Source organism: Mesoplodon bidens, assembly GCF_964165515.1.
Source record: "Mesoplodon bidens genome assembly, chromosome: 2".
Classification (NCBI taxonomy): domain Eukaryota; kingdom Metazoa; phylum Chordata; class Mammalia; order Artiodactyla; family Ziphiidae; genus Mesoplodon; species Mesoplodon bidens.
Window position 1 is genome coordinate 170,880,763 of NC_138177.1, and position 21,232 is coordinate 170,901,994.

Consider the following 21,232-nt stretch of genomic DNA (forward strand, 5'->3'; position numbering starts at 1 on the left):
CCAGCAGTATTGATGTGAAGTGAGAAATGAATGTTGTAGAAGTGCTGCCTATCTAATGAAATCTGAATCAAAGTATCCTTTTGGTGTCTAGAAAGCTTTTTTATCTATTTATTTGTTTGTTTATTTATTTAATTCTTTTGGCTGCTCCGGGTCTTAGTTGCGGCACACAGGATCTTTGCTGCGGCATGTGGACTCTTAGTTGAGGCATGCATGTGGGATCTAGTTCCCCGACCAGGGATCAAACCTGGGCCGCCTGCATTGGGAATGCGAGTCTTACCCACTGGACCACCAGGGAAGTCCCTAGAAAGCTTTTTAAAACAGAATCTGGGGACTTCCCTGGTTGCACAGTGGTTAAGAATCCACCTGCCAATACAGGGGACACGGGTTCCATCCCTAGTCCAGGAAGTTCCCACATGCCTCAGAGCACCTAAGCCCATGCACCATAACTACTGAGCCTGCGCTCTAGAGCCCATGAGCCACAACTACTGAGCCCATGTGCCGCAACTAATGAAGCCGGTGCACCTAGAGCCTGTGCTCCGCAACAAGAGAAGACCCTGCAATGAGAAGCCCACACACCACAACGAAGAGTAGCCCCCACTTGCCGCAACTAGAGAAAGCCTGTGCGCAGCAACGAAGACCCAAAACACGACCAAAAATAAATAAAAAATTTTTAAAAATCATTAAGAAAAAAACAGAATCTGGAATTTAATATTTTTGTGGCTTAAAGGAACCTTAGATATCTTCTAATCTTACTCTTATACTTTATAGTTGAATATGCTGGTGCCTGAGAAGTGTGACTTGCTTATGATCACATAGTTGATTAACAGTAGAACCAGGCCCAAGTCTAGAATTGGCTGGTAGGGCAGTTTCTTATATAGATACTCACCTCATACTGAATTATGTACCTCAGTATGTCCTAACCATGAAATAGGAGGAACTTAGGCCACTGGTTGAAGGCCATATGAACTGATGTGACCAATTTGTGCCTAAGACATTTGCCATTGCAATCTTTGGGCCACACACAGCTACTCAGTTCTTCACTTTATCATCCATCTATCTCCTCAGTGTGGAGGAAGCCCTCTATTTTTCTGCTAAATTTGAACACGGGTATCATTTAGACCTAATATTTCCAAACTTTGCAGTGGGAAGCAATGGCAGTCTACTTTTCTGTTTCAGCTCAGACAGCTATAACTGCACCAAAGATGTGGAAGAAACCAAAAGATCGGACCCGCACCAGTGAAGAGGTGTTAGAGGCAGAATCGGAGGTAAGGGGCAGCAGTACATCTCTTCAGCTCATCTTCAGAACAGTGGTGCCATGTCCTGAAACAGGTGTGGGTTTGCGACTTTTTCTTGAGATACTATTTTCCAAGCAAATATATCAAGCTCAGGGTCTGATTTTTTTTTAATCCATTTACAGAATTTTTTTTTAATTTTTTGCTTTATAACAAATTTAATCAGTTATACATATACATATGTTTCCATATCCCCTCCCTTTTGCGTCTCCCTCCCACCCTCCCTATCCCACCCCTCCAGGCGGTCACAAAGCACCGAGCTGATCTCCCTGTGCTATGCAGCTGCTTCCCACTAGCTATCTACCTTACGTTTGGTAGTGCATTTACAGAATTTTTTAAAGATTGTTAATAGCGTGTTCAATTTCATTGAATTCTTGTCTCTGCTTCAAAATACCTCTTCTCAAGTGGCAAAAATAAGTATTGTTTAATTTTTTTCCTTATATTAAGCAGATGGGAAGACTAATCTGGTTTTTTAAAAACAGGGTTATTTGCAAATACCTCTTAGCAGTGCTGGTGGAAATCATCATATATATTTTAAGGAAATTGATTTTCAACCTGTTGTCTTTTACCTGCATCCCAGGAATATAACTTTTCACATATGGTTTGTCTACTTGAACTAAGCCATGCTAGATTTCTCTGTAGGATACCACACACCAGGTCCAGGACATGATGTGAGGAAGAATCAAGAGCAGATTTAGTCCTAAGGCGTGCTCAACCAATTTCATAGGCTCTAATCTCAGTATCCTTAGTCTTATGTACTGAAGCTTTTAATGAAGAGTAATATAAACAATCTCTATGTTGCTTTTATCTTCTTGAGCTCTTCTTACATCTACTTTATTAAAATAATTTTCATTGAATGTTTAAGATGATAACATTAACATGTAGAAATTACTTTAAAATAACTTTAAATGCATTTATTTCATAAAACTTTTCTAGCTAGTTATAATTCTTACCCGCTTCAGGCAGCTCACATTACGCCTTTGTTACTTCTCCCTGTCCTGTCATTGCTCATACATGATGCTCTGTTGATGTCACAGTTAGTCCCATAGCAACCACTAAAATGTTTCATGGGAGTGATTTCATTATGGTTATCAGGGCGTAAGAATTGGCAATAAGTTACAGAGGTGCAAATAGTTGCTACACTCCTTTTGCAATTGAACAAGAAAATGTTGCTCCTACAAAGAATAAAATACCTTCCAGAGGCAAGGGGAATCACATACATTCCTGGTATGGCTGTAAGAGCTTCACAGACTGGTTTCTCTTTAGATTCAGCTGTTATTTATTCACTTTGTTCTATTATACTTTGTGTTTCTTTGCCCTATGGCTATTTTTCAAATCATTATTGAATATTAAATGGGTAGGTCACTATTCCTGTGCCTCCAGGTATTCATCCTCATCTTCAGGTCGGGGTTGACCAACTTTTCCTATAATGGTCCAGATGGTAAAGTAACTCTCAGGCTTTGTGGACTATATGATCCCTGTCACAATTTCTCAACTCTGCTGCTATAGCCCAAAAGCAACCGTAGACAATGTGCAAATGAATGAGTGGCTGTATTTCAGTAAAAGTTTATTGAAATTTGAATTTCATATAATATTCACGTATCATAAAATATTCTTCTTTGAGGGCTTCCCTGGTGGCGCAGTGGTTGAGAGTCCGCCTGCCAGTGCAGGGGACACCGGTTCGTGCCCTGGTCCAGGAAGATCCCACATGCCACGGAGCGGCTAGGCCCGTGAGCCATGGCCGCTGAGCCTGCGCATCCGGAGCCTGTGCTCCGCAAAGGGAGAGGCCACAACAGTGAGAGGCCCGCATACCACAAAACAAAAAACAAAACAAAACAAAACAAAAAAATATTCTTCTTTGAAATGTTTTTGCACCATTACAAGTGTAAAAACCATCCTTACCTTGCACACTATACAAAAACAGGTGAGGAGCCAGATTTGGCCCACGGGCCATAGTTTGCTAAAACCTGCTTTAGATTGTTATTCTTCATACAGAAGAACTGTTTGAACTCATTTTGAACCAATCACTTTTTTCTTAACCTTATAGTTTGCAAGTATAATACGAAGGTATTTGGTCATTTGCACACAGACTTTTTCCAGAAATCCTATTCCCTTGTCTTCCCTAAAATTGAGCATTTACTAGAGTAGTTCAGTAAATATTGGGTGTCACTGTCTACATTTTTCACTGGTCATCAAGGTCTTCTTCTCTTAGATTTTTCTCAGCCTTTAAAAGAATGTGTTTTAGCTGTCAGTGTATTTTAGGTTATATATTGAGTTGTCACATCATTGCAAGTACTTGACCAAATTCTTTAAATTATAGCCTAGAAAGCTAGCTTGAAGGATGATTCATCTTAAAATTGTTAGTCAGGGCATCCTAAAATTTACTTTAAATTTTTAGGATATTTCATTGATGGTTACATATGTAGTTGTCAATCTGATTTTCTAGCACTTTAAAAACTCGTGCATTAAGCAGGCAGTTTTGTCAACTAAATTCTTGTTTTAGTAAGTTCCTATAAAAGTTTCTGCTTTGACAGTCTGGCCAATAAAGTGTTTTCTTTTTTCAATCTGGTTTTCTGGGTAAACAACTGAAGAACTGTGAGACATTTACAAACTAATTTAGTAGAGCTCCATCCTGCTGAAGGAAAAATAATCATCATAAATATTTAATGCAGCAATTTTTTTGTGGATTCTCTTGAAAAATAGCCCTTCTAATAATGTGCCTCCGACACCTCATTGATTCTTCGTGCTCTGAATTATGGTTTGTCATTCATGGACCAGGTTTCTTTATACTTTTTTTTCCAGTTAGAAATTGACTTTCTAAGTAATGCATCCTCTGTTTATATCCAATAGATTGTCTGTTGTTGGTGGTTTTAAGTACAGAGAAGATGACTCAATCAATTTTTTCCTCTAAAACAGCATTTTTTCACATTTTACAGGATCTATAATAAGAGTTCTATATGATTGTATAATGTAGTTATACTGCTCTGTAATAAGTTTAAGTACCGTTTACAGACTCACATGCCAGATTATTAAAGATCTTCTTGATGACCTGTACTTAATTATAAGGTGGTATTACAAGGTTGTTTTGAGTTTAGACTGTAGTAGAGTATAGAATAAGAAAAAGTGAGGCTGCTAATTCTTGATCCAAACTTGGTAGATCAGTTTCTTCTCAAAGTATAAAAGATGCCTCACTGGGCTTCCCTGGTGGCATGGTGGTTGGGAGTCCGCCTGCCGATGCAGGGGACACGGGTTCGTGCCCCGGTCCGGGAGGATCCCACATGCCGCGGAGCGGCTGGGCCCGTGAGCCATGGCTGCTGAGCCTGCGTGTCTGGAGCCTGTGCTCCGCAGTGGGAGAGGCCACAGCAGTGAAGAGGCCCGCGTACCGCAAAAAAAAAAAAAACAACTCACTTTCTGCCATGTTTTATAAAAATAAATCATTTTCGTCTTTTATTTTCTTGGAATTTTTATGTCTGTCTTTCTTTTGATGGTTTCTGTGCTCTTCCTGTTGGAAGAACAAGGGAGAGAGAGAGAGAGAGAGAGAGAAGGGAGTGTATTTGCATGAGCTTTTTATTTCCATTTTAGAAACAAGGCCTAAAAATCATGTTTCTACTGATAACATTTTAAAATTTAGTGTCTTTTCCCCATGATCTGATTTTAGTAGAAGAAAATTTATTAGTATCATATCTGTTATAATACTTAATAACAAAGTAGGGTTTGTAACTCTTTAATTAAAAATTTTTTTTTTCATAAATCAGTTGGGGTCACCACTTCCTGGTGTATATGACATCCTTTTGTTCAGCCAATTCAATAGAGCCTCTAATTTGGCTCTCCTGGTGTGAATTTATCCACTGGAATTTGTGGTAAATTGCTGTTTCCTCTGAGAGCTTCTTCCAAAGGATTGTTTTCAGCGTGCTTCCCTTTGAAAAAGAAAGACTTAAAGTTCATTGAGACCTTTGCCTCAGAGAGTTTTGAGGGCTGATATGGCCCTTAAGAATTACTTCTTTTTTTTTTTTTTTTGGATCTGAAACTGAGATGGTCAAAAGTAATCTGGTGAATAACTTTAATTCTATTTTGCCTTTTAAAAATAGGATGCACTGGAACCCAGATTTCTCCCTGGAGGAATATATTCCAGGCATTTTTCCATGTATAATTTGAACAAGGTCACAATCTCAGAGAATTCTAAGAACCAATAAACAAAATAGATTTTAACTAACAAGTGTCCTCCTTGTTAAATGTGAGCGATGGTCAGCTTTGTGGGACTTAACATACTTTAAACTATTCATTGAACTCTATTTCACGGCCAGAGGACAGCCAAAAAATACCCTCTAGTGTGTTTCTTTTTATATTTGCTGAGTTTTAGTGGCAAGGGTAATAGTGCTTGATATAGATTCTGACTAGAACTCTTTCATGTCCATCAAGTTCCAAGGATTAACAGTTCTTTCCTTTTTAACCTTCGATATATTTAGATTTCATTAGTCATGTTAAAGCATTTCAGTAGCCATTTGAATTGTCTGCTTTATCCCAGGACATGAAATGAGAAAAGTGTTTTAAATAAACTTACCATTTTAGTACCATATGCTGAACACAGACATCCTTATCTTGAGTGACATGTTTTCCTATGCTTTTTGAGGGGATAAATGTGGGTCTTCCTGTGTATTTACACACAGTGAAAAGAATATAACCTCTGTGTTCACTTACGCTTTAGCCTAAAGCAGAAGAGGAGCTTTCAGGTGACAAAGTACTTGAATCTGAACAGGATAAAATGAGCCAAGGGTTTCATCCTGAAAGAGACCCCTCTGACCTACAAAATGTGAAAACTGTGGAAGAAAATGGAGAAGAAGCTGAGCCTGTACGTAATGGTGCTGAGAGTGTTTCCGAGGGTGAAGGAATAGATGCTAATTCAGGCTTCACTGATAGTTCTGGTGAAGGGGTCACATTCCCATTTAAATCAGGTAAGTTTATCCCTGTCTTCCTGTGTATGTCTTTCCTTCTCTCCTTCACTCTACTGCAACTTAGAGAAATGTTGCCTCCTTATGAAGAAATATTGGGTGGAAGGAAGAGGCTCATCACAATGTAATATTTACAGAATAGATCAGCAGGCGGGCGCTAGTAGCTAGCAAATCCAGAGAGTCCTATGTTGGCGGAAGTGATATCTGATGCTGGTATTCTGCTTTCACTGGCATTGGAGGAGCAGCTGGCAAAGGAAATCAGTGCTAGGTTGGTAGAATTCGACAAGAGAAATTTAATTTCATTTTAATTGAAAGAGATATTTCAGATATGATGGCCATGTTCCTTGAGATAGTGTACTTATCATTTCGCAAACCTTGAACTTAGTTTGTTGATAGAACTCACTCTGTAGAGCTGAACTCCAGGAGGCAGTTGGAAGCAGTATGACTAAGTTATTAAGCACCTGTGGTGCGGGAGGTGCCCTGTGAAATATGTGATAAACCCTAGAGGATCTTTCACCTTTAGACACCGTCAAATACACTAAACCTCTGTCCTAATACTATATAAACCATGGTTGACTTTGAGATTTATGGATATTTGGTGTGGACATGTGGGGAAAGGTAGAAAATTTGGGTTAGGTGAAAAGTTTTTCTTAGCTGCCAAATCTAAAGTGACGTCTGCATGAGGTAGTGTTTGAATGTAAAATATCAGGCCTCAGAAATAATCTCGACCAGTGTTTTTCAAACTTCTGGTTTTAACCCATTTAATAGGTTGTGAAATTAATTTAGTGAGTTATAACCAACATTTTTTAAAAAGAAGAATACAATAAAAATTGTCAGTGTATTACATGCACTAAGGGAAGTATTGTTTTTTTAAGCTTTTAATTTCATTTATATGTGTGTGTTTGCTCAGAGTCATGAAATCACTATATTTCTTACTGTGAGTTGTAGTCAAAAATGTTTGAAAGCCATTGATCGATCCCACCTTAATATACTGATCACTTATATTTAGTGAAAACACTACCAGTGAACTGTACTCCTAATGGGCTTTATGAAATTGTAAGGTTAGGCTATTGTAAATTTTGTTTAAATTTCTAAGCAATTCTTAGAAATTGTTAGACCAAATGGCATTTGAATTAAATGTTTAAATTAAGCGTTGTTGGGTTTTGGGTTTATTATAGATTACAGTAATTGTGGGGTTTGGCTCAGATTTGAGTGGTAAAGTTTTAAAGCTCAATATACTGACACTTAAAGCTCAATAAACTGACACTTCTTCTAAAGATCCAGGCTTATACTGCCAAGCACTTGGGCTACCACCAATCCTTGTTCAGGGATTGAAGTACTATTGTCATTTTTAGGACTGTATAAATTATATTTTTATCCTTTAGTTTGGCAAGGAAAAAGTGCACAACTATAGACCCTAACTATATTGATCAACTAGCTGCCCTTTGCCCCAATAATATACACTAGCAGTAATTAAGGAAAAGGGCAATTTAAAATTTAGATCCTAATAAACTGTATATATTTTAATAAATATAATATGGTAATAAAATATCTGTAAAATTCTCACAGACCATCAGTGAGTCTATGACCTGTATATTAGGAACCACTAATATAAAGAAGGATCCAGTGTCCTGTCATCAAGTGATCTGGGGCCTGATTTTGATGAGTGTTTTGTTAATTAAAAGAAAAAACTGTGACTTGCTTTTATTATCCAATAAAAATTTCAAGAAATTCTTCAACTTTATATAATGATAGTAGGATTGTGAGTAATGATAGCTGAAACAATAGTAATAGTAGCAAAGTAAGTGCTGTGGCAAAGAACTAATTTAAAATTCATATTAAAAATATTAGCTAAGAATATGTTTAGTGACAAGATTTTTGGACAAAGATGTGCTTTTCCAGTCTAGTCGGCTCAGTAAGCAAGTACATTATTTTGTTTTCTTCAGATTAAACTGTAATCAGGAAAAATAATCTATAAACTGCTTAGACCTTTCAGAATCTTTAATAAGTTATTTGCTTTTGTGTTTTACATCCTTTTACCTTTTTTTTTCCCCTCCAAAGTAACATTTCCAAGTGAACATACAAAGTATCCTTCTTTTCCAGGAAACCAAGAGTATTATTATGTACAAACTACTAGGTGTAAGATAGGCTACAGGATATATTGTACAACATGAGGAATAGAGCCAATATTTTGTAATAACTGCAAATGGAGTATAACCTTTAAAAATTGTATTTTAAAAAAAGGCTTGGTAGTTTATTTAATGAGGATTATTACATGTCCCTGACCAAAGGCTGCTTAATGTATAAATGAAATGGTTCCTATAGCACCTTACTTCAGATTACTTTACTATTCAAAGGTATCCAGAAGGGGATAAAAGAACAAATAACAGTTTAAATCTTTATATGACATTTTCCGACTGAAGCTCAGTGTTTCCTTGGTGGCTTTGTTTGTATCTGATGAGATAAAGTAAAATATTGCAATCAGCTTATACTCTTACTGGATATACATATAATGACCTTATAGACAGTTGTCTGCCTGCATTCCTCTTTTTAGAATCCTGGAAGCCTGCTGATACTGAAGGCAAGAAGCAGTATAACAGGGAGTTTTTGCTGGATTTCCAGTTCATGCCAGCATGTATTCAGAAACCAGAGGGCCTGCCTCCCATCAGTGATGTGGTTCTTGACAAGGTAAGCTGAGCACTCAGAGAAAGCTATGTCTTTTTGGTGGGAACTGTTTTTAACTATCAGTGCAAATATGTGAAGTGTGAGCAATTCTTAGAAATTGTTAGACCAAATGGCATTTGAATTAAATGTTTAATTAAGCATTGTTGGGTTTTGGGTTTATTATAGATTACAGTAACTGTGGGGTTTGTCTCATATTTGAGGGGTAAAGTTTTAAAATTTATTGTCAGCTTATTATGGCTGTTTCCTAGTGATGTGGTAGAAACCGTGTGTGTTGGGCTAATATACCTATCTTTCCCCACTGTTCTAAAGCCTCAATAGGGAATTAGAATGGTATTAAGGTTAGGTCAGAAACCTAGGAAAGTATTTGGCAGATCAAACTTAAGTGGGAGTTAACGTAATTCAAATAGTGTATAACTCAATATTTCCCTAAGAGATACTTAATAGGAGGATTAGTCTTTAACCTGTGCAAATAAATAGGCACCCTTTCGCTTTACATCTGTTCTTAATGGTGCATACGGAAAATTAGTCCAGTCAGTGTTTATTTCATCTGTTTATTAAATTAAAAAATGTAAAGTCAGGTGTATATCTGCCCAAATAATTTCATGTAAATCAATGATGAACCAGTTCTGGTGACTAAGCTCTCATTTTATAGAGGAACTGTTAATCCCTAATTAAAGTGTAGACGGTAACTTTGTTACAGAATGAGATCCAGTTCTTATTGGGATTTCCAGCAGCTGCCTTTCCAGACCTTATTTATATTATTTTATTCTGTTATAGCAACAGATCTTTTTATTTCTCTTGCTGAGTCCTCTCTGTTAGGTACTAACATGAGGACAGTTGAATGATTGGTGGTACTAATTTGAAACTACTTCAGTACCTCAGAGGGCAAGTTTTGTTATTCCCACTGAATTAGATTATCATCTTAGAAGATATTCCTTCCTGTCTTCCTGCTTTATCTGTTTCTGACTTTGGCCAACCATGAGTTGATTTCTCACTGAGCTACTTAGCTTTGCTGAGTCTGTAGTCACATTTTACGCCTATACAAAGCCAGATAGCTCCGATTAACATGGCAGACAAAGTGAGATTTTAACTGAGTCATCATAGGGAATTCCCTGGCAGTCCAGTGGTTAGGACTCGGCACTTTCACTGCCAGGGCCCAGGTTCAATCCCTGGTCAGGGAACTAAGATCCCGCAATGGGCACGGCACAACCAAAAAAAAGAAAAAAAGAAAGAAAATTAAATGAGTCATCATATGTGAAACTTATCTCCTTTTGAGATTTGTTGTCCCCTCAGAATACATCCTTTACTAACCATAAGTCAACAGCATCAAAACCAAAAGGAGCAATATCAGGTTTCTTAGAGGCAAGTGCTTTGATGATCCTGGAAAAAGATTCCAAACTTTGGCCCTAGTTCATAAGTTCTCAAAATAGCTTGTCTTGTGCCATTCTACTGGTCCTAAGTGTCTAGTGAACCAATCCACTGATTGTCTAGCCTCCCCTTGGGAATTGTAGGCCTAATCATTCCCAAGGAACCAAAAAACCATTGTTGACCAAGGGCTCTGTGGCTAGCCCTGGGGAATCTATCAGGATTCAGTTCGGACTCCCACTGGCTCAAAAAGCCAGTGCTCGTCTTTTCAGCTGACATAACTTTTCAGTCTAAGTTTTTATCTTCGTGGCACTGAATGCTCTGGAACTTGTGTTAAGCTTTCCTTTGTTTCTTTGTGCAGATCAACCAACCCAAATTGCCAATGCGAACTCTGGATCCTCGGATTTTACCTCGAGGACCAGACTTTACTCCAGCCTTTGCAGATTTTGGAAGGCAAGCCCCTGGTGGAAGAGGTGTACCTGTAAGTGCAAGTTCCCTACAACCCAGTTAGTTAGAAACTGTCGTAGACTTCATGTCATCTTGTCTGACGGCAAGAGAGCAAGCAGCTTTTATTCCTCGATTCTTCTAACCAAGAAGAAGAAGTAAAAGAGGCGAAGGCTATCCTTTCCATACTAATATTAAAACAAATAAAGAGTACACTTGAGTCGTTTTTACTTGAAAGAAGCGGGTCTGCATTAATTTGGTCTCGATTTTTTTTTTCATATTTTTGCAGTTGAAAAGACCTGCAAATGGGTTAAAAATAGAGCCAACCTTGAATAGGATTCCTGTTCTGTCTTGAGGTGTCTCTGATGACATTCAGCTAATGGTCATTTCTTTGTCTTTGTTTCTACAGATTTGCAAAGTGCAGAGCAGGCATGGATTGCCAATTCTGGAACAGAGCAAAGCCCTAACTTGCACTCCACTGGAGATGTCTCACCCAACCCTGAAGAGCCTGCCTCTAAGGGTGTGCTGAATCTTTAAAAAAAAAACCAGTAGTGTGTGGTGTTATATTTTCTGTTTTGCTCTTCTCATTTACTGTAGGTTGTGAAGTCAAAATATGAAAAAATGATGTGTACAAAAGAGTGCAGTTGGTAAACTGCACATTGCCTTTACACCCCCAGTGGCAGGCTATTCAGCGGTGGAAGTGGCATCACCAGTGGAGTTATGCTGGGGCACTGCACTGTGCAGAATTTGGCAGGCTCTGCCTACTCCATGCTTTGTAGACTTACAGAAAGCATGGGGTAAAGTTGCCAGTGATGTGAATACCTCTTTTTCCTAAGTTGGAATGGCATAGAGAACACTTAATCTGAAGTTCTGAAGGAGCTTGGGGTTTGATGTACATTTGTGGATCACCCTGTTTATACTACTTTATTTTATGTTTGTAAAAATATTTTTATATAAGGTGACATTTTTTATTTCCCCATCACCTTTTTATTTCGGGAATGGCAACTTTTGAAACCTGCTTTGAAATAAGACTACACTGTCTGAAAACAAATGACACTTGGTAGACATTTGAATTATTTGAATTATTTGCCTGCAGCCAAACACTGATTGAAAATACTTGAAGGTCTACACCGTGTTGGAGGCTTTATACAGTAAAACCTACAGAAAATCTTAATTTGAAGCATACTTTTTATTGAGCATCACCATCTTAAAGACCTCTGTGTGTATAATATTCTGTTCTCACACAGGTTTGAAATTTAATGTTTATCTTATTTCTCTAAATACCAAATTAAAATTTTCTCTAAATTTTTGAATTTCCACACTAGAGAGTCTTAGAAAGCAGCTTTCTAGAAACCATTTTATACCTTGTTTTTCAGCATTATTTCCCTTGTTGGTGGGTTAAATTTATATTTGTTAACGTTTGTTTTAGTTTTGGTTTCGGTTTATATCTTTGTTTTGCCAAACATTTGAAATAATGTTGATGCCATTTTGACTATTCCCTGGTTAATATCTGTGGTTATCATGTTGCTCAATTTTGTTCATATGTTAGTCACAGAAGATATGAATTCTGGCATCTCCTCTTCCCGTGTATACGGTCACTTTTCATTTTCAGCTTGCTATTGTCTAATAATCAGGTATAGCATAAAGGAAATACTATGAATTAAGAATAACTATATCTCTCTGAAAATACTGAAATTAGAAAAGGAGTTTTAAAAGTAACTATCACAATATATGTTTGCCCAATAGTTTATGTGCCTGCATATATCAGATAAATGGGTTATTTGGTGGTGCAAAGTAATGTGACAGGAAATGAGCCATTATCAATAATTTGTAGTGTCTCCAAAAAAATGTGCTTTGTTTAATTCACTTTCTTTGCATAGCTTTGTCATGTGCCACAAGCTAATTTTTAAGTGGAATTATTTTGATTAATCAGGGTAATATTAATATGTTAAGTCTTAATGCAAGTAATTATTCTTCCAACATCTCCCATAGCAGACAAACATTCCCCATGTAATTTGTCCATCTTACCTTGGTATATTGGTGAAGATAAAGATAGGAATTTTAAAGGATATGTATTATACATATCCTTTATATTATATATAATATAAAGGAACAATCAATAATGCTGCTTGGAAAAAACCAGCAGCCCTACTCTTCATAGTTTCTGGTTCCATACAGCTTCCAAATTGGCTTATAAATAATTACCATGCAAAGATGTTAAGATCTACTAGGTATGCTTCTTAGAATAGCTTAATTTTCCAGGACTCCTGGTATAAACTTTCCTGCAACAGACTTGTTATAAAATATTTTTAATGGGTAGCAATTGTTTTAGCGTCATATACAGTTACATGCAATTTTTAAACATAAAGGTAGGTCTTTTGATGGGCAGTTAAGTGTATATCTGTTGGAAGCACCCAGGCAGTATCATCCCTCTAGTTTTTTAAAAATCAAATCACTTGGCTATTGTGGTGTTAATTTTAATAGTAATCTGTTGGCAGACATCACAGAAAGTGTCCCAGAAGAAATGTACTGAGAAAGGGGCTGTGGACCTAGACTAGTAACTCATGTTCATTTTAACTAACTTTGAGATTCACTGAGCTGTTATAAAAATCCTAGGTGCAAAGAGGTTTCCTAAGCTCATATCATCCTTCCCTCTCTCTTAAAGGGACCCTTGGTTATCTCTCTTTAAAAAACGCTAGAATGAATATTGGTCCTATTTTCTTTGGTTATCCAGGTAAGCAGAAGAGTTTGAGTTTATAGTCTCTGAGTGAGATAGGAGCAATGTATATTAAATTCTACAGCAGAGATGTGTATAGTTTCTTATTTAATACATTTAAGAAAAAGAGTGGGTAAAAAATTTTAAATTTTTTAGCTCACCTGAAAAAAATTGTGGCTCACTAGTTAGCCTCAAATTTTGACACTTCATTTTAGTTTTGACATTTGTGGACCCTCCACACATTATACCTCAAAGTTCCTCTTCTAGTCATCAGTCAGGATTGTCCTTCAAGCAAAGAAAACAGGCTTTATTTCTTTGTATATATTCCATAACCCTCAGCACAGGATCCTAGATTTTGTTTGTATTTAGTAAATAAGTCATTCATTACATATGGTGCAACTTTTGAAAGATACTGTAAATCTGACAATTTATATTAAGTTTTTCACACACACACAAAGGACACGAAATGTTTAAAGGTAATTAGACCAGTCTATATATCACTTTTTTAAAAGTTTCTTTTTTTCCTTTGCTATTGATGATAATACCTGACATTGTGCCTAGTTTTTAAGGTCCTTTTACATGCCTTATTGTATCCTGTGATCCTCGTAATAACCTGTAGGTAAGATAAGCATTTAATATGTGAGAAAGTTTAAGTTCAACAAAGTTGAGACTTGCTCACAGTAACTTTGCTCATAAGTAGCAGCATTGTATTCAAGAGTCCACAATTCTTTTGTCTTCTAATCTGCCTGTTTTGTCCACTTCACCAGACAGTGAATCATTCTCGGAGTGTAAACATTCTCAGAGTATAAAAATAAGAATATTAGAGATTAATTAATCAAGGATGTTAAGCATTTATAAGAATAGTAATCTGTTGAGGACTCAGTATACTTAGGTAAATATTTGTGAACAGTATCTTAGTTTTATCCAGAGATGCAGATAAAGTTAAATTTATCTTGGAAGGTTGCACATGGATTATAATTTCAGTTTTTTAATCCTAGACTAACAGTTGATATTATCTTTTCAAAACTTTTTTTTCCTTTGAAACACTGTTGTTATCTGTTTAGTAATATTTCTCACATCTCTATGCTGCTCATTTGAAATTCACTCATATTACTCATATTACCTGTCTTGGTGCAGGTAAAGAGTTGTAGTGTAAATCATATTTACTTTTTAGAAATCTCAAACATTCATTGGTGTTTGCAGTATTTTTTGGAAGTGGACGTTTTCTAACTTTATTCAAACATGATTAAAATTATATCCACAGGTTATACTATGGCTCTTACATGATTTTGACATAATTACCTTTTATTACACCCACCAGTCTTTGTTCTTGACAAATTTTTATGTGCAGATGCATTGATTAAATGTCTTGTGATCTTTGAATTTTATCCAAACACTGAAAAAGATAGCAACCCACATGAATTAACACTAGAATATATTCTGAGTTATAAGAACCAGAAAATACATGGTTTACTACCTTTTCTTAACAGAATTCTTTTGCCTGAGCTACCATATCAAGGTTTCAGTACTGTCTGGTTTAGCAGCTGTTCCCTGTTGGTACTTTTCTAGTATGATGATCCTCTTTAGTTCTCTCTCAGTTATACCATGCGTGGTACCTCTGGGTTTATTTGACCTCAGCTTTTTCATGTTTATGAAATAGTCTTAAGCTCATATCATCAGTACCAAGTCTTTAGCTGGATGTATTTGACAAGATTGCTGTGTATTGTCCAGAAATTCTAAGTTTTGATCCTGATACATCCTTGATACTGCTATTTCTAATTAGGGCAGATGGTAAAGGGTAAGGGAATAATTAATTCTGAGATAAGTCAGAAGCTTATCAAAGGCCTCAGACCCTGTCTCTTAGAATGTGTCTTTATATATAAAGCATGACCTTTAAATTTCTCCTTAAAGGGTAGTGTTGGGACATTAAGTGAGATATGATTCTGGTCTATATGTCTTGTGTGAAGTTTTTTTTTTTCTTTCCTCTTGAAACCTAATTGCAATATTTACTCATCGTTTAGAGAAGGACATGTTAGAGAAAGTAAAGGCTGTCAATATGCTACAGACCTGGGAGGAGCAGAACTTATTATCAACCCAAATATTTAATCGTGAAAAAGTATTTCCAAGCATTTAGAGTAGCAACTATTATGAATATTTTAATACACAGAATATAACTTTTAACTTACCATTGCTCTTACAGTAACAATTTTTAATTTGATGACCGGCATGACATGGTAGCATATATTGGTTTTAGCAGAATGAGTGGAGTGGGGCTCTAGAAGGAACAGAGAGCTGGCAAAGAAAGGAAGACATGTTCTTCAGAGAGCAATTTAGTTGGATTTCATTAATAATAGAAGGAAGACTTGTGTTAGTCTTTCTGACCCAGCAAACTTTGAGGGATCCATTAAGATCTGCAGTCAGGCTGGGTGTCTATGCTGTAGATAATTTTCATGGTAAGGGTGTATTTGCATTTCACATGAAGTTTAGAGGCCCAGTTTTTGAAGCAGATTTGTAACTGTGATGATTTCTGCCTGTGAATTTTTGTAATTGTTCAAGTGACCAGTCCCAAGTCACATAACTAGTTAAAAAAAAAAAGACGCTTCAGTTAAGGGTAATCTTTTTTGTTAGGAATAACAGCTTTATCAAACATAATTTTCCATCACTTTAGTTACCTCATTTAGGATTTCATGGTCAAAAATTGTAGTGGTGGTGTAAATTACAGTGATGGTGTTCCAAGACATACCCCTCCAAAAAAAAGATCACATCTAAATAGAATGCCTAGTACCCATCTTTGCATCCAGAAGTGTTTGGTGTGTTCATCAGTCCTGACTTGAGCAGCACAGCAGAGACAGTAAATTTTAAGTACTCTGTGTCGATATTATAAAAAATATTCTTGTCCTAGTTGTTGAATGTTGGACCACGGAGATCTCAACCTGGACAACGAAGAGAACCCAGAAAGATCATCACAGTCTCTGTAAAAGAAGACGTGCACCTGAAAAAGGCAGAGAACGCCTGGAAGCCCAGCCAAAAACGAGACAGCCAAGCTGAAGATCCTGAAAACATTAAAACCCAGGTGAGAACAGAAGCACACTCTAACACTGTTTTGGAATTATAATGATATTGTTTTAATTTGTCTTTTTGCCCTGTTATTATATGTAGAGATTTTAGTTTAAGATTTTTTCTGATTTTTTTCATATTACAAGCATTATTCTAAAAGCTATCATAGATGCCAGCCACCTACTGTTTTCTCTTGAAATTGCATTCTGTGTGCTTTTCAAAACAGACACTATATTTAGAGGGCTCATATATCATAGAATTCTGTCATTCAGGTTTAGATCAATATTTGCTTTTCTTAAAAATGTGTTTTTAGATTCTCAGTCATTACCCTGTGCTAGTCTAGTTAGTATATTGCTTTATGTTTCATTTCTAATAAGTTAGAATTTAGAAACCCATCTTCTTCATAGTCCTTTGTAATAAAATTAAAGTCTGTGCATCTTTCTGTACATATCCTGCCCTCAGAACTCCTTAGGGTAAATTAAATGAATTCCTTTAATCCACACAAAATTATTTTTGTGTGTCAAATTATACAAAGTCTCTATTCGTCTTTTGCTGTATGCACAATGCCAGTTCCCATCCCTGGGTTACCTCTATTATATCCTTTGGATGTTTTTTTTTTTTTTTTTTTTTTTTTGCTGTACGCGGGCCTCTCACTGCTGTGGCCTCTCCCGTTGCGGAGCACAGGCTCCGGACACACAGGCTCCGCGGCCATGGCTCGCGGGCCCAGCCGCTCCGCGGCATGTGGGATCTTCCGGGATCGGGGCACGAACCCGTGTCCCCTGCATCGGCAGGCGGACTCTTAACCACTGCGCCACCAGGGAAGCCCGGATGTTTTTTTTATTTTATTTTATTTTTATTTTTACGGTACGCGGGCCTCTCACTGTTGTGGCCTTTCCCATTGCGGGGCACAGGCTCCGGACGCGCAGGCTCAGCGGCCATGGCTCACGGGCCCAGCCTCTCCGCGGCATGTGGGATCCTCCCGGACTGGGGCACGAACCTGTATCCCCTGCATCGGCAGGCGGACTCCCAACCACTGCGCCACCAGGGAAGCCCCTGGATGTTTTGATACTAATTAAGATACTAATTTGATACTAATTAAGATGCTAATATAATGTATCTCATAGGGCATTGTGAAGATTAAATGAAGCAGTATAAAGCACGTGGCAGGTTCCTGGAGCCCAGTTACGTACTTAGTGTGATACTGTTCCTGGGAAAGAGATGTGCCTTACAAATCCCGATTTTGATTGAGCACACACAGAGCCTCATACATAGTAGATACTCAATAAATACTTGTTAAACAATATGCTAACCAGCAAAGTTGTTCATACAAAGTCAGGACCAAGATGAACTGATCCAACACAAAGCCATGTTGTCCAACCTTAATTGGCTGCTTGCCTTTGTTCATCTTTCTAGTAATTGCCCCAGACGTTTGTCCCCTAAGTACATCCTTCTCCAGACTCACTAAAATCAAGTACCTACTCTTTCCTCCATTTCTTCTCAATGTATCTCAACCTTTTTTTTTTTTTTAAAAGCATCTTCTACATCCCTCCCTCCAGTCCCTCTGAGAATTACTTAATGAATAGGGACCTAAAAGGTTTACAAAGATAGTTAAAATTCCTGCTAAATCTTTATCATTGAAGATGAAAAGATCTTGTTTTAGTATTTAAGGCACTTGTATTAGTGCCGTATTTCATTAGATTCTTACAACACCTATGAAGGAAGGAATAGATACTGTCTCTTTTTTCTTCTTCCTAGAAGAAACAAGCTTTAAGAGATTGTTACTCACAGTGTTGTAGTTACTGAATAGTCCGTTTGTTGTGATTTGTAATCTGCCTCTTTACTCTGTAACAGAATTCTCCCCATGATTTTTTAAAAAATTTTTTATTGAAGTATAGTTGATTTACAATGTTGTGTTAGTTTCTAGTATACAGCAAAATGACTCAGATATGTGTGTGTGTATGTATATCATACATATATTCTTTTTCATATTCTTTTCCATTATGGTTTATTATAGGATATTGAATATAGTTCCCTGTGCTATACAGTAGGACCTTGTGGTTTATCTATTTTATATGTAGTAGTGTGTATCTGCTAATTCCAAACTCTAATTTATCCCTCCCCCACCCCCTTTCCCCTTTTGTAACCATAAATTTGTTTTCTATGTCTGTGAGTCTGTTTCTGTTTTGTAGATAAGTGCATTTGTGTCATATTTTAGATTCTACATCATATAAGTGATATCATATGGCATTTGTCTTTCTCTTTCTGACTTACTTCACTTAGTATGATAATCTCTAGGTCCATCCATGTTGCTGCAAATGACATTATTTCATTCTTTTTTATGGCTGAGTAGTATTCCATCATATATATATATATATATATATATATATATATATACACACACACACACATATATATATATATATATATATCTATATCACATCTTCTTTATCCATTCATCTGTCGATGGACATTTAGGTTGTTTCCATATCTTGGCTATTGTAAATAATGCTGCTATGAACATTGGGGGTGCATGTATCTTTTCCAACTATAGTTTTGCCTGGATATATGCCCAGGAGTGGAATTGCTGGATCATAAGGCTATTCTGTTTTTAGTTTTTTAAGGAACATCCATACTGTTTTCCATAGTGGCTGCACCAGTTTACATTCCCACCAACAGTGTAGGAGGGTTCCCTTTTCTCCACACCCTCTCTAGCATTTGTTACTTGTAGACTTTTTAGTGATGGCTATTCTGACCGAGTTCTCTCCATTATTAATTTCAGAAACAGAAGAATAATTATACTGACTTCGAGATGTCATTAATTAGCTAAGTTTTCAGTGAATAGATAAAGCAAATACAGTGCAGGATTAATAGACTTCTTTTTCAGGGCCAATACAACCTCCTTTTTCTTGACACTTTTTCTTCTTAATGCAGAACATCTTTGCTTCATTCCCTCTCTTTCTTGTGTTTTTATTCCTCTCCTCTGCACAGGTATACCCCGTGTTGACCTGTTGCTCCTGCTACCTGTTATTCTATTTCTTCCCTTTTGTCAAAACAACAGTTTTATTGTTGCCTCCACTTCCAGAAAACTCATTCACCCTGACTTTTGTTCCTACCACTGTATTTATAACAACATTATGAATGACCACCAATGCCCTTATTTTTCCTGTATCATAAGATTTAATCTTTTCCTTGAAACACTTCTAGGAAATCATTGCTAATGACGTGTCTAGACTACTTCCACATACATACACTGCTGTTGTGGTTCCACTGCTGGGGTTCCCTGCTTCATCTTTCTTCTCTTGATACAGTATTCCCACTGCTGCTGCCTGACTCATCTACCTGAGAGGCTGATTTTTATCTCTTCACTCTAGCTTTTAATCTGTCATTTAAGTCCTATCATTTTCTCTCCCAACTAGTGCACACTAGTCCTCTGATCTGTTTTGGTTTTTTAAAATATTTATTTACTTATTATTTATTTGGTTGTGCTGGGTCTTAGTTGTGGCAGTCGGGCTCCTTAGTTGTGGCATGCAAACTCTTAGTCGCAGCATGCATGTGGGATCTAGTTCCCTGACCAGGGATCGAACCTGGGGCCCCTGCATTAGGAGCACAGAGTCTTAACCACTGCACCAGCAGGGAAGTCCCTAGTCCTCTGATCTTTCCTTGTTTTCTATTCCTGAAATAGAAGAACCTCAGTAACAATTCCTTCCTAAAATATTTTCCCCTTCCTAAAATGTCTTCTCCCCCTTTTTTTCATTTAGCCAGCTTTTTCTGCCCTTCATAATCTGGCCCTATTCTCATTTCCTTCTAAAGGTATTTCCTGACTAACCCATTGCCTCTGACCTCTCTTGTACCTAAATGACTCACTTCTCTGGCTTCTAATCAATTTCGTGCTTTGCTCTATCATTTCTCTTGTAACTTTCTTGTCTTTGCAGCTAAATTTTAATGGTTTTGATTACTGTGCCTTATGCTTCATTTGTACTTAATACAGAATTTTGGGAGCATCAAATAGATATTCAGTTATAATGAATAAATGATTTTCAGTCAGTTTTTTTTTTTTTTGCGGTACGCGGGCCTCTCACCGCTGTGGCCCCTCCCGCTGCAGAGCACAGGCTCCGGACGCGCAGGCCCAGCAGCCATGGCTCATGGGCCCAGGCGCTCCGCGGCATGTAGGATCCTCCCGGACCGGGGCACGAACCCGTGTCCCCTGCATCGGCAGGCGGACTCTCAACCACTGTGCCACCAGGGAAGCCCTGTTGTTTTTTGATGCTGGAGATTTCCTTCTTTTTTTAATTGAGGTATAAATTGACATAGAACATTATATTAGTTTCAGGTGTACAACATGATGATTCAATATTTGTATAAATACTGCAAAATGATCACCACAATTAGTCTAATTAACATGCATCATCATGCAGAATTACAACATTTTTTCCTTGTGATAAGAACTTTTCAAATATGCAGCACAGTATTATTTTTTTCTTGTTTTTTTAATTTTTATTGGAGTATAGGTGATTTACAATGTTGTGTTAGTTTCAGGTGTACAGCAAAGTGAATCGGTTATATGTATACGTATATCCACTCTTTTTTAGATTCTTTTTCCATATAGGTCATTACAGAGTATTAAGTAGAGTTCCCTGTGCTGTACAGTAGTTCCTTATTAGCTATCTGTTTTATATATAATACTGTGTATATGTAAATCCCAATCTCCCAATTTATCCCTCCCT

The 21,232-nt window shown here is 37.1% G+C and overlaps 1 protein-coding gene across 17 annotated transcripts in view; it reads left to right on the forward strand.

Moving 5' to 3' along the window:
• EIF4G3 (eukaryotic translation initiation factor 4 gamma 3) overlaps positions 1-21,232 on the forward strand; it is a 374,779-nt gene that overhangs the window by 281,228 nt on the left and 72,319 nt on the right. For 9 of the 17 annotated variants that reach the window (XM_081224463.1, XM_081224471.1, XM_081224473.1 and 6 more), the window contains 5 exons: positions 1,177-1,265; positions 5,998-6,244; positions 8,796-8,929; positions 10,653-10,772; positions 16,354-16,524. In XM_081224463.1, coding sequence (XP_081080589.1) covers positions 1,177-1,265; positions 5,998-6,244; positions 8,796-8,929; positions 10,653-10,772; positions 16,354-16,524 — 761 coding nt within the window. Of the gene's footprint in view, positions 1-1,176; positions 1,266-5,997; positions 6,245-8,795; positions 8,930-10,652; positions 10,773-11,144; positions 11,256-16,353; positions 16,525-21,232 lie in introns of all 17 variants that reach the window. The other 8 variants (XM_081224467.1, XM_081224470.1, XM_081224474.1 and 5 more) reach the window with 1 other exon arrangement.